This window comes from Lepus europaeus, chromosome 8, assembly GCF_033115175.1.
Source record: "Lepus europaeus isolate LE1 chromosome 8, mLepTim1.pri, whole genome shotgun sequence".
In the NCBI taxonomy this organism is placed as follows: Eukaryota; Metazoa; Chordata; class Mammalia; order Lagomorpha; family Leporidae; genus Lepus; species Lepus europaeus.
Window position 1 is genome coordinate 32213604 of NC_084834.1, and position 14130 is coordinate 32227733.

The 14130-nt window shown below is 45.5% G+C and overlaps 1 protein-coding gene across 11 annotated transcripts in view; it reads left to right on the top strand.

Moving 5' to 3' along the window:
- ZNF827 (zinc finger protein 827) overlaps positions 1-14130 on the top strand; it is a 185580-nt gene that overhangs the window by 94372 nt on the left and 77078 nt on the right. For all 11 annotated transcript variants that reach the window (XR_009866625.1, XR_009866624.1, XM_062199530.1 and 8 more), the window contains exons 6-7: positions 2761-3000; positions 5940-5997. Coding sequence is in view for 9 of the 11 variants with exons in the window: in XM_062199530.1 (XP_062055514.1) it covers positions 2761-3000; positions 5940-5997 (298 nt within the window). In the remaining 2 variants the exon portion in view is untranslated. The remainder of the gene's footprint in view (positions 1-2760; positions 3001-5939; positions 5998-14130) is intronic.

The following is a 14130-nucleotide window of genomic DNA, read 5'->3' on the forward strand; positions in this document are numbered from 1 at the left end:
CTGGCCGCTCTGCTTCTGATTCAGCTTCCTGAGGTGAAGTAGCTGATAGCTCAAGCGCTTGGGAGCCTGCCACCCATGTGGGAGATCCAGATGGAGCTCTTGGCCCCTGTCTTCAGCCTGGTCCAGCACTGCCTGCCTGTTGCAGGCTTTTGGGAAGTGAAGCAGTAGATGAAAGATCGATCTCTCTGTCTCTCTCTTTGTTGCTTTGCTTTGCAAATAAAAGTAAATAAATAAACATTTTTTCAAGGCAAGACAACTCTTGGCAGCAGTGCTTTTGCATGAAAGGGAAAGGACTATAACAATATTGATTGTGTTTTGTCTAACTTGCCCATTGAGACATCAGTTTGCAAAACTCTCCTCTGTGCATCTGGAATCTATCAGCTAGATTAAGAATGCTAAAGGTTTTTAATCAGTGATCAGTGTTTTGTGCATTTGTGAAAGGTCAAGAGTTGTCATAAGAAAGGGCAGGCAGCACTTCCATGCAAATCGTACTTGAAATGATCCCAAGTAGCTTTTGAAAACTAATTTCATTAAGTTCAGTGGTGTAAATAGCCAAGTGGTTGTTAATCCGGGGTCAAACCTGGGGAAATGGGGACGGAATGGGAGGTGGAGGAAAGATGCTAAGTGATGGAGATTCTTTCTGGCTTTGTTATTTCGTTGAGATTTTTTTTTTTTTAACTAAGTGAATTCTGCTGTATTTGTCCAAGTAGTCCTTTGTGTTAGTCCTGAGGCCTTGGAGTGACTTCCAGAGCAAGGTTCACAGGTATCATTGCGTCCCTGTGCCTCTGACCCCACTGTTTGTTTTCCAAATCCTCAAAATTTGGGGGAAGAAGAAGGAAATGCGTGTTGTGATTGCCATGCGCACGGCGATCCAGCGGGAACTCACCAGCTCCCCGGTCCGCCAAAAGGGGCAGAGAGGCTAGGCTCGGCCTTGGGGGGGCTTGCTGTTCTTTTCATATCTTTTTCTTTTTTTTTTTTTTAATAAAAACTGATGGAATCAATGGACTTTATTTTATGAGCCGCTTTACAGACACGCAGAGGAGAAAATAGGTTGGCATGAATTGGGGGAGGGGAGAGTGATCCAAATTAAATATCACAGTTGCCTGCCATTCCTTTGCTGACAGAAAGCAAGCAGTTTTCCCTGAGAAGCATGTGTAATCTGTCAGGAAGGAAAAGCACAATTAGCACTCCTCTTACATAACACTTCATTGATAGCACCGTCTTAATTCTCACCATTTAATTCAGTATGCTCTTGTCTTTTTTACTGTGAGTCACAATCTGTGTGTATTTGACTTTGACCCATGTCATCCTTTGCAGGGAAAGCATAGTTTCTCTGACCACCTACCTGAGAGCAGTGAGGTTTCCTCTTTCCCATCTGCTTGCTGTCCCACAGGTCAGCACCTGCTTCCTACTGGCTTTCCATTCTGTCGTCCGTCCTTTTGTCCAAGTGTCCTGGTCTGCTGTAACCCATTGCCACACACCTGGTGGTTTACTTATTTCCTCAGGGTTTAGGCAGTCAGAAGTCCCAACTCAAGGTGTTGGCTGGGCTGTGCTCCCAGAAAAAGCTCCAGGGGAGAATCTGTCGCTCCCTGTGCAGGTTTCTGGTGGACCCTGGCACTTGGTTGTATAAATCTAGTCTGTCTTCACGAGGCCATTTCCACTGTGTCTGTGTCTTCTCCCGTCTCCAGTAAGGACTTCTGTTGTTGGAGTTTGGCCTTATTCCATCTTGAGAGCCTTCACTTAACCACATCTACAAAAATCTTTCCTCCGAACACTATCCTACTCACAGGTTTCTCGGGTTAGGATGTAGGCGTATCTTTTGGAGGGCCGTCATTCACCCCACTACTCTGTCTTTCATGTAACCATTAGCGTCTTCTTTGTTTTTTGTTTTCTAGGGTGCTGAGTGCACAGTTGTTACGAATGAATGCTTATTGATTTGTAATGTGGCCTAAAGTAGCTCAATTAATGGTTGGGCTAATTGTCCCTCCTTGTTTCAAAGTTGTCCTGTCATTATCTCGGAGGAACACATGGCCGTAGACACTCCGACCTCACAGAGCAAATGCGTGTCGCAGATAAAAGATAGAACATCTGATAGCCACATGTGAAAGAAGAGCATCGGGACATCAGGCCGTTAGCACAGCCTGTAAGGTTGCTGGTTTTCCAGGTGTGAATCCTTGGGCTGGTTAGCTTCCGAGGTAGTATTGAGGGTTACGAGCTTCCAGCAAAGAGCAAATATCTCAGTAGAATTGACCCTATTTATTCTTTATTAATTCAGATACCCAAGTGAGAAAAAAATAATCAGAGTCATAAAAATAGAGGGATGAAATCATAGTATGAATATGCTTGCTCTTACTTGATTCACTCAATCGAGTAAGTTATAAATTCAGGACAGATGTTGATCCTGTTCTTTGCGAACCACAGTGTGGCAGAGAAGAAGGGCACATGGCAGTGGCCAGGAGTGATCAGGAAGCCCAAGTTTCAGGTGAGGAGACCAGGCCTGGCTCCACTGCCATCTGTATGACCTTGGACAAACCACTTCACTTCTCTGGGCTGAAAAACCGACATTTCCTGTCTTTGCAAGAAACCAGATGGGTTGAACCATTAGTTTTCCAGCAATGTCCCAGCATGCCACGGAGCACCATCTCTTCCCAGCTGTCCCCTGACCCAAGCCTCAGAGCTCGATCTGTGATTCCACACTGGGTTTGGTTCACAGTTAAGAAACTCTGGTGTTTTTGTTTCCCCTCGTGCACCTGCTTACAGCGGAAAGCTACAAGGAAACTCAGATGGTGAAGATTAAAGAGGAACCCATGGAGGTGGACATCCAGGACTCGCATGTGTCAATATCACCCAGCCGGAATGTGGGCTACAGCACTTTAATCGGGCGAGAGAAAACTGAGCCCTTACAGAAGTTGCCAGAGGGCAGGGTACCCCCCGAGAGAAACCTCTTCAGCCAGGATATCTCTGTGAAGATGGCTTCCGAGCTTCTCTTTCAACTGTCGGGTAAGTGTGTGCACGGGGAAATGCCAATAACTGGAAATCATTGAACAGAAAGCCTTTCCAGCAGAGTTGTTAAAAAAAAACTCTCCACATTACAGGATTTTTTTCAGACAGAAGTCAATTTTATTACTATAACATGCATACCGCCACCCAAACCAACAGTTAATAAAGTGCTGCCAAGTAGAATCCCTGCCAAACTTTCTTTAATAAATAGTTAAGAACGATGTGAAGTGAGAACTCTGTTCAATTCTGTGCAAATGACCCCTGTTGACTGTGCTAAACACTTCACCCCTAATTTTGTTTAGGCAGTTGATCTGATTAATAGCCTTTTTTCCCCTCATGTACAAAAGATAAACTTCGGTTTACTCCAACAGTGACTGAATTACCATGAATTCCAATTTAGTCAGGTTGGAATGAATGAGATTTTATTCATACTGTATCTTGCCCAAAGAAACAGAAAAAGGTAAAAGTATGAGGACTGTTGCCAGCTATAGCCTAATAGAACATTTTCTGTAAACCAGCTTTTTTACCGTGAGTTCTTGGGATTCTACAGTGCAGTCATTATCAGCCAGTGAAATGTCTTGATAAAATAGTTAAGGGTGCTAGTACCTAAGCTGTCCCTTTGTTCACTCGCAGGCCACATACCACATGCTTTTATTTTTTGGACATGACTGAGATGAATTATGTGTTATGTGTACAAAGTTCAGGTTTTGATCAACATCATACACCTTGTCTATAGGCACGTGTTGACCTGCACATTAAAGTTCATGCATCAGTGAAGTTTGTTACTAATGAATGAAAAATCTGCTTTGTGATGGATAACAAATTTACCCATTCAGTGCTTCATTTTGTAAGTGTTCGCTTGCTTCCTACCCTACCAGAGTATCAGGAAAAGGAAAAGCTGAACTGTGTGTCACCACGGTATTGAACTACTCATTGAGACCCACAGCTGTGTATCTATCAGATGGTGCTGAAAGTGGTGGCCTCCATGGTCTCCAACACGGGCTGGATTTGTGCAGATCTCTGCAATAGTAGACGTTGTTGATTCAGTCAACGTGATAGGACCCATAGATCTTTGCAAATTGCAAAACACGTGAGGGGCTTTGTTTTCCTAAGGCTTCAGCGTATCTAAAAACAATAGCATTTTGATAATGACTTAGGAGTTAAAATTTACAAAAGAGACATCTCCCGGGTTCTTTCCAGTCTTTATAGCAGTACATTACTGTGGTCTCCTATCAGCTGAAAAGTTTGTGTCTCAGAGTGCTCACCCTGGCCCTGGCACTGCCTGGGTGAGCTCAGACAAGTCCTTTAGCCCCGACTTCCCGCTCTCTGAGAGGATCCTGGCCATGAATCCAAATTCATGCTCACTGTCATTGTCAAGTAGACACAAAGGGACTGTCCACACAAACAGGTAGCTGGCAGCTTCAGACTAGTATTATGGGACAGACATTGTAAATCTTTGCTTAATTTTTCCCAAAAATATGCAATATTAGGAGTTTTTTACTCTCTCACATTGAAATCTGACACCCTCCTAGAGGTGGCCGGGTTCTCTCTCTATACTGAAGCCACTGAGAACCACAATAGTCAGGGGAGAGTCCTGGCATTTGAACTGGATTGGGAAGGCCAGAGTTCAACTTCTGTGTTCATGGGCGCTAATTAAATAATTTCTGAGAGCTGGTAGATGCAGCGCTCAAGGCCCAGTAAGGAAGGGTTTTCTTCTTGACTAATACTGTTTGGTGTCCCGAGTGACATTTATCAGAATAAGTGCTCAATGGCCTGCAGCACCAAGAATTCTCATGGCTGTTTTTCACATCCCCTCCCACAGAGGGGCCCAGCAACGCAAGATGCTTAAAGGTTGTCACAGAGGCAGAGGCGGAGCCGCTGTGACCACTGCAGCTTTCATGCTGAGTCTGAGGATGGCAGACGTGTTCAGCTGGGGAAAGACAGAGCGGAAGTGATCGTCTCTGTGACATGCCTCTGCGAACCTATTTGAAAATTGATTAACTCGGAAAGTTAAAGTCAGGCAGCACACTTGAACTGTGTTATTAACTGTTTCTTTTTGACTGGATTTTTTTTTTTTTTTTTTTTTTTGACAGGCAGAGTGGATAGTGAGACAGAGAGAAAGGTCTTCCTTTTCCATTGGTTCACCCTCCAATGGCCGCTGCGGCCTGCACGCTGCGGCTGGCGCACCGTGCTGATCCGAAGCCAGGAGCCAGGTGCTTCTCCTGGTCTCCCATGCGGGTGCAGGGCCCAAGAACCTGGGCCATCCTCCACTGCACTCCCGGGCCACAGCAGAGAGCTGGACTGGAAGAGGAGCAACCGGGACAGAATCCGGCGCCCCGACTGGGACTAGAACCTGGTGTGCCGGCGCCGCAGGCGGAGGATTAGCCTAGTGAGCTGCGGTGCCGGCCTGACTGGATTTTAATAAAAGATTTTTGTGACTGTTATTCTACATGCTTTTGCCAATTATCTTTCACAGTAAGACAGGAAAGATTTGCTTGTTTATAAAAGGAGCCAAGAATGGGCATTGACCCAGAGATTAAGGTATCTGTTGGAATTCCCACATCACGCCCCACAGCCCCTGAGTTCGGGTCCCACCTCTGCTCCCAGTTCTGCCTTCCTGCTAATGCAGACCTTGAGAGCCAGCACTGATGATGCGAGGACTTGGGTCTCTGTCACTCGCATTTGGAGACCTGGATGGAGTTCCTGGCTCCTGGCTTTGACCTAACTCAGCCCCAGCCATTGTGGGCATTTGGGGAGTGAACCAGTGGCTGCAAGCTTTCTCTGTCTCTCTCAAATAAATAAATTTTCCAAAAAAAATCAGAAATTAGGAAGAGGAGATGTTGAGGGTTTTTCTGCTTCAGTCTAAAAGATGAGAGTTGAGTGAGAACTACTTGAGAGAGGGTGTATGTTTCACTGTGTTTCATTCTTTTTCCTTACAGAAAAAGTGAGCAAAGAGCACAATCACACGAAAGAGAACACCATCCGGACAACCACCAGGTAGGCCACTTCGTGCGGGCTGCCCTCAGAGGGGCCCTGTGGGTCCGTCAGGCCCTAACAAGCCAATTCTCCCTCTTGGTCCAGAGGATTCACATCACCAAGGCTTTGTACTAGAACTTCTCAGTTATTGGAAACAATACAGAAACATAGGACGACAAGGGGAGAAGACCAACAACATTTTATTAAACATCTATGAGATGTCACTTTGCTGGGAGAATTCTCCATGTGATTGTTTTTTACTCCTTACCAATAATTTTGTGAAGTAGCAGCTAGTATTATCATCTTTGCAGAAGTTTGGAATTTAAATGGGTGGGACAGTTGAAGCTGAGAGTTGGGGCTGTGTCTCATGCCAGCCTCACCTGATTGGTATACCTTGGCTCTTGTTGCAACCAAGGCTTTACAACTGTGAGCTGATAATTAGGCACCAAGGATACCCTAGCTTGCTTTTTTTTTTTTTTTTTTTTGCCTCACAGCATTGTTGGGAGGGCAAGGATAGCAAGAATAATGCTTTAAACCACGGCCAGAGCATCAATATCATTCACAGTGGTAGGCGAAAAAGTTTCCAGCTTGTGGGGGCCAACTAATGTGGACTGCCCATCAGTGTAGTGTCAGCAGCAGAGAGGACTAGCCAGGGTCACTAGTCCCTGAAGGCTGTCCCAGCCTGAGCTGTCGCAGGCAGTAGCCAGCAGGCAAAACCCAACACTGCAGAAAAGGAGCTTGGGGGAAATGATGCCTCCATCTTTGAAGGCCCCTCCTCCACCCTGCAGTTGCCCTCATTGGCTCAGGATAGTTTACAGGGTGAGCCAGCAGGAGCAGAAAGGACTAGCACATAAGATTCTTCCTGGCCGGAGCAGTGATGGGGTTTGCAGTTACAATTTTTTTAAACAAAAGATAAGCGATGCTTTTCTTTCTGGCGTGCTATGAATTGACCTCAGAGCATCATCAATCATGTGCACAGTACTCGTTTGAACTCTATTTTTAAATTTTTTAAAGGTTTATTTATTTAAGAGGCAAAAATATAGACAAATGGAGAGACAGAGAGAGAGGTCTTCCATCTGCTGGTTCGGTTCACTTCCCAAATGGCTGCAATGGGCGGAGCTGGGCGGATCCAAAGCCAGGAGCCAGGAGCTTTTTCTGGGTCTCCCACATGGGTGCAAGGGCCCAAGAATTTGTGACATCCTCTGCTGCTTTCCCAGGCACATTAACCAGGAGCTGGGTCAGAAGTGGAGCAGCCAGGACTCAAACCGGTGCCCATATGGGAAATCTGTGCTGCAGGCAGAGGCTTAACCTACTACGCCACAGCACTGGCCCCTCTCATTTGAGCTTTAGCCTGAGGTTTTAAAAAGTTCGCTTCATTGGAATTTAGGAATATCAAATATCGTAGAGGAATGAAAATGAAGCCAGCTTGCCTCTCACTGGGCTATGCAGTCTGAGGGGAAGGAACCTCATCCTAGTGGAACAGAGCTCGGGGTTAGCCTTGTCGCCTTGTGTGACGACATGGATGGAAAACAGGTCTTGTGGAGATGGTCTGCAGATTGCCATGGGAGAAAGGTTTAAATTTCCTTTTCCATGAACTCTTTGGAGCCACTTTGTATCTGCTTGTGCCCATGGGCCTAAACACCGATGGAACTGGCAGATGGGTAGACATTTAATGCCAAATGGATTCTACATAATAAATGGTCATTTCAGTTTGTTTCCATGGTATGTTTGAAGTGTCATAGGTCAGGCTCCCTAGAAGCAGCCCCTGGAATGGGGGTTCTCATGTGAGTGTGTTATTGAGGGTATGGAGTCAGAGGGGCCTGGTGAGGGAGGGAAAAAGGAGCCATTAAGAGGTCATTTCACCCGGGTTCTTGCTTCCACTCTTGCCTCTTGGAGCTCTGGGGCAGAGCAAACACTGCCAAGAAGCAAGCGGGTCATTTTTTGTACCCCTGTGTCATTCACTTGGAGAGGGTATGTGGCCTCCCAGGTGAGCTGCTGCAGAGGGGAGCAGCCAACACTCTCAGAGGGCGCATTAGTGCAGGAAGCTAAGGGGCATCTGGGCCAGACCCCAGCAGCATGTCCTACCGAGATTTCTTCTGGCTCTTGAAAGCTACATGGTCATATTGATATAACAAAAAAGTGTGCTGTGAGACCATGTTATTTTATACTTTTCAGGTGTTCATTGGGAAAGGTAAGAGAAGGTTTGAACTAGCCCAAAAGAAGCGAAATGTGCCTCAAGCCTAAATTGCTTTGGCTGCAGCTGAAGTATAATTATGGAAGAGCAGAGAAAAAATTTTTAAACATTTGGCGAAAGTGAAGCCATCATTAAATTCTCCTCTTGCTGGGAGCTTACACGTGAGAAGAAGTCTGAATCAGATCCTTTGCCCAAAGCAAAGGAAGAGATGCTTCCTGCGAGCATGGCAGAGTGCTCAGAAATCCTGGTACCAATTGTTGGTTTCAGTTCTGCAAAATCCTTGGTGTGTTTTCATTTTCCCTTTGAACAGCCAACTTGCTCAATTAGCCTGCCCACAAATAGATTTCTTTTTTACCTCTCACCTCATTACTTCACGTGGAATAGAATCAAGCTGTTGTATGCCAAGAAATCCTCTTTAGCTCGAGTTAACTGATATCAGGGACCAAAAGAATAACGCCAATTCTGTCCTCTGATTTCTGTTTTACAAGGAACTATGCACAAGGTCGTGTGTGGATTAAGGTTGGAGGTATGATTGGTGATACATTTCGAAAAGATTTACATCAAGTACCTGAATTCCCGTAGCTCCAGATTTATTTTTTGATTTGTATTTGTTTCTTTACTTTGTGAGTTTTTTTTTTTCTTTTTTCTTTTTGGGTGGAGAACGTGGGCACGTACCTCCAGAATTTTGCATACGTGGTGGAGTGTTTGTATAGTTCTCAGGTTTCCTATGAGAGGACCTAATAGAAGCTGACTGTTCAGCACCATGGCTCAGGGTCAAAATCAAGTTCAGAATTTTCTGGGTTTGAGACTTACTAGCTACACTTAAGACAGTGTGACTGTGATGGGCATCCTGAGCGTGTTGAGTTCAGTCAGTACCGTGATCCATCCTTTCCACACCTGTGTGCTGCCAATGGATGCCCGAGCGCCTCAGCTCACTGTGGTCTCCTGTGCTAGGCTGTGGGTTTCCAAGGGGATGAACTGGGAGAAGTGGCATCTAGTACTGAAAAAAAAAACAGAAAAAGGAGCTGATTCGCTCCCTTCTTTACAAATCCACGCTCCTCCCTGCTGTTCATCATTATGGATCTTCATGCTCATTGCGACCACAAGAACTAAGGAGGAGAGTAGACAGTTTGCAGCTTGGCATTTATTTGAAAGGCAGAGTTACAGAGAAAGGAAGAGAGACAGGGAGAAGTCTTCCATCTGCTGGTTCACTCCCCAAATGGCCGCAACAGTCGGGTCTGGTCCAGGCCAAAGCCAGGAGCCAGGAGCTTCTTCCAGTCTCCCATGTGCATGCAGGGGCCCAAGCACTTGGGCCATCCTCCACTCCTTTCCCAGGCAAATTAGCAGGTAGCTGGATCAGAAGTGGAACAGCTAAGTCTCGAACCGGCTCTCATAGGGGATGCCAGAACTGCAGGTGGTGGCTTAACCTGCAGCCACAACTACAGCTTGGTATTCTAATGTGACTTTCAGTGAGATTCGGGATTGCTGATTTCTATGCCCAGGCACCAAGAGAACATGATGTCTGTGGATGTATCTAGTGAATTCTCTATCCCAGGAAGGTTGATGTCTCTCTCTCCATCAAATTCTCTTCCTCATGTCTGTCTACTGGCAACTCTGCTCCTTTTTTTTTTTTTTTTTTTTTTTTTTTTTTGACAGGCAGAGTTAGAGAGAGAGAGAGAGAGACAGAGAGAAAGGTCTTCCCTCCGTTGGTTCACCCCCAAAATGGCTGCCATGGCTGGTGTTGCTCCGATACAAAGCCAGGAGCCAGGTGCTTCCTCCTGGTCTCCCATGCGGGTGCAGGGGCCCAAGCACTTGGGCCATCTTCCACTGCCCTCCCGGGCCACAGCAGAGAGCTGGACTGGAAGAGGAGCAACCAGGACAGAATCCGGTTGCCCCAACAGGGACTAGAACACGGAGTGCTGGCGCCACAGGTGGAGGATTAGCCAAGTGAGCCGTGGCACCGGCCAACTCTGCTCTTTCTTACTACCTCTATCATAACATGGGCAGCTATGGAGAGTGAAAAGTGTGAGATTGCATGCCTTGTTAGCAGTTTTTAAAAAAGAGGTTTAGGTGAAGCTAAAGGTTAAAACTAATAACTAGCAAGTTTCTGGATCATTGCTTTTCTACCTCAAATTTTTAAAAACCCATAATGCAAAACTTTAAAATGTGCAGAATTAGGAAGCATGTGCCTGTCACCTGGTTAAAGTAATTACCCACTTATGATTTATGTTGTTGCATCTTTCCTCTCCCTGTCACTCCCTCCCTATACATTAGTTTGAAGCAGAGCCCAAATACCATAGAGAGAATTGGCTTGAGAGAGCCTTCATTTTTTTTTTTCAATCCTAAGAATTTATACTCAGCTGATTAAGTTAGGAGCATCTTCCTAAAAATAAAGGAACAAAGCAATCAACTAAAACATACCATGTCACCAGGCAGAAAAATCAGTCAACTTAGCAGCTGGAGGGATTGGGTCATGTGGTCCTGCTCACCAGTGCCTTGACCTTGGCCCTCAACCCCTGTTTGTGTTCCCAATGAGGGCACCACCGTTGAATCAGACCTCTGGTTGGACCATCACTGCAAATGCTGAAACAGCAGTGCTTTTGCCTTTTTAACCTCAGAGTCCAGAAAATTCAATCTGAGTGTAAAGAAGGCTACAAGTCTCCTTTGAGATACAGTGTGTGGCCTGAGCGGTCCTCATGCCAGCCCGTCTGACAAATGAGATGAGAGAGAGTCGCGGCCAGACTCGTGAGAACAGAAGGAGGCCATTTATGAGACTAATACAATCTTGATTTTTCTATTTCCTTTCCCAGCACAAGCCTAAGTTCTGCAGGGAACAGATAACCAGCCATTATGATCATTTGGTAGATGAAAATACATGAGGCATGATATCATAACCAGATCCCAAAGTTTAATGGAATAAAAAGGAGATCTCCATCTTTTGCCATGGACCATCACCCAGCCAGATGCTGGATAAGATCGAAATAGGAAAATGGAACCCTAGAGTAAGAATCAGATAGCTCCTGGCAGGTGAATTGGACATGCTCAATGTTGTGTAACACCATGAACTTCAAACAATGGCTGCCAAGAACCCTCTCTTGGTTATTTGTTCTCTCTTTTCCCCATTAATAATTCAGTGTCGCAGGGGTATAGGATTGCAGGCCTATAAGAAAAACTTCTCACACCTGGCTTGCTCTTTGTCAAAAGCAAGGAAGTGTTTCCCTGAATTGTTCTTTTCTCTATTAGACAAAAAAGCAGAAGTGGGAGAACTGAAGATGGACAGACTCATATCATGCTGTGCAGACCAATATTTAATTTGCCCAATTTTCAGAATTGGAAATGTGGGCTATTTTTCTATGATTTAGATAATGGCACATAGAGTGTTTACTAAAAGACATATTCACATGGATGTGCAGTGTAGAATTTTCCTGTGCGATGCTTTGGATGCATGCCCTCAAATATTTAGAATTGAGTAATAGAAATCATACAAATTTGTAAAAGCGTGGTGTGCTGCCTAAATTCATGCAATTTCCCCCATTTCATTTCTTTGGAAGGCATAAGAGAATAATGCTCTATTATCTTGAAAAGTAAAAGATTGCTTTGAAATAACACTGAATTAGAAATGATTAAGAAAATAAACAGGAAGCAGAGAAAATGAAATCAGGGATTTTTGAGTAGCTCTCCATATATTCTTTTTATCCCTCATGTTTTGTGACTTGAAAATAAAACGCACCCAGAATTCTGGTTCTTAATAACAGAGATTACTGCCGATTTCATGGCGCCCCTTCAGTGAGGATGCTAAGTTCTCCTTCAGTGAAGTCAAGTCTGGTTTGGGGCCACATGGTACCGCTGCGAATTTTCAAAAGATGCCCTTCCTCAATACACTACCATCTGCTGGAATAATGTCATAGTAAATATTTGAATATTTGGTACTTGTGAAGTCAATCATGCCCCCTTTGGTGTTGTGCAGTGCACAACCCGCATCCACCACCGCTGTCTGCAGCTGTCCCAACACAAATGCTGACTTTAGGGTCTTTTCATTGGACTTGTATCCTTAGCCACTCATGCTTGGAAACAATGGATTGTTACACACACACACACACACACAGAGCTTGCAACTTCTTCCTGCATTTGCCGTTCAGGTGTTTTGTTTCGCTCCTGTTCCTCTACTCCACTGTCTTGCAGGTGTGACCCTCTGCCATTTCACCTGCAGGGAATCCTCAGGTTGCAGCAGGGTGCTTCCAGAGCAGAACAGGCGGCTGTCAGCTCGCCCCTGTTCAGCCCGTTCCCGCGACACGCCCACTTTTATCTCCCCTGGCTGGCAGTGGTGCTCCGTCTTGTTTATGGAGCTCCCGATAGTCAGGAGTGAAGTGCACACTTGCAGACAGCCAGATGGTGTGTGCCTCTCCAGGTGCCCTTGACAGGTCCCGCGGGGGGCGACGCCACCAGCCAGGTGCTGGCTTCAGTCCTGTTTTCTGATCTGGAATGTTCCCCAAGAGTGCCTCCCTACATCCCATATTCAGGGGTTCACCTCTGCTTCAGCAGCAGCCCCAGGGGAGCAGCCACCTTTCGCCAGCCTTGGCTACCGCGTCCACGTGACACAGCCTTGACCTTGCTGCAGAGCAGGCCCTGGCTGCCTCTGTTCTCGGCTCACCTCAGCGGAGAGCCCGTTGTCCTGGTTATGCAGAAAGCCAGATTCCTGCAGGAGATCCAGGTCCCTCCACGGGCTGACATTTTGAGTATCCGGACGTGCAGGGTTCACTTCCTTGGTCCGCGGTTGGCTCCGGCTCCCCCGGTCTGGCCTCTCCAGCACAGCGGCATTCGACAAGGCCTGCCATTGTGCTCCTTGTCCCAACGAGGTTCCTGGCTCCACACTGGGTGAATGCTAGACCCACTACAGCAGGAACTTGTTCCTTGAAAACTCGGTGTTGGGTTGTAGCATTGGCCCGCCTTTAAGACAGCCTTTGTGCTTTTCGAAGAAGAAAATACAAAGCGTTAGCAACGTATATATTTTTCCCCAGACGCTTTATTTGGTTTTCTTCGGCAATGGTTGATACCGCCTCTTCCTTGGGTAGTGTTTGGGCATCGGACACAGAAGCAGACTTGATACCGGCCATCTTAATTTAGAGGCCATTGCTCCTGCCTGTGTCTTTAACATCTCTCCCCCAGAGTTTACCCTTTGAAAAGACTCAGTCTCTCGAAGAGTAAAGGACTAGAAACAGTGAAACTTCAGGTTTTTTTATTTTGTTTTGTTTTGTTAGTTGTTAAAAGTTGCCTTTCCTTGCAGAGGATATAGGAGAATATAAAGAAAAAATGATATTTTTAATCCTGCTCCCTAGAGCACACCACTGCTTCGTCAGTGCTGTGTGTCCTGGCTGCGTTTTCCTCGTTTGTTTATACATGTATACTTTTCTTGTAAAAACTAGACTCTACTATATATTGAGTTTTATAATCTGCTCACCTAGCAACATATTAAGAACAGCTTTCCATGTCAATACACAGAGCTCAGTGAGTCTGCTTTTAATGATTCCACGTTATTCAGTGTTTACTAGTGTCAGTTTATTTTGTCAATCCCATCTTACTGGATATCCAGGAGTTCCTCTCTCCCCAGGTTAGTGCCAGTATAAACAACACTGGGGCAAGATGACTCAAAAAAGAATGTCCAATTGATTTCCAAAAAGATAGACTCCATGAATCCAGCAAGAGCCAATGAGAGGGAGACAGAGAGACAGAGGCAGAGCCCGTGTCAAGGGTCTCACCAACATTGTGCTTCCTCATGTATTTAAAACCATCTATTTTTAGCAGCCCAGGGATTAAGACTCCTGCACCACAGTTTAAAACTTTCCATTTATGGATCCTGAGTGTTAATAAGCATTTTGTTTAGGATGAGGTATTTCTCTCTGTTGTTTTGGGTATTTCTCTTTTTCTGTCATTCTTTGACAGTTTGATGGTTTATCTGGGTT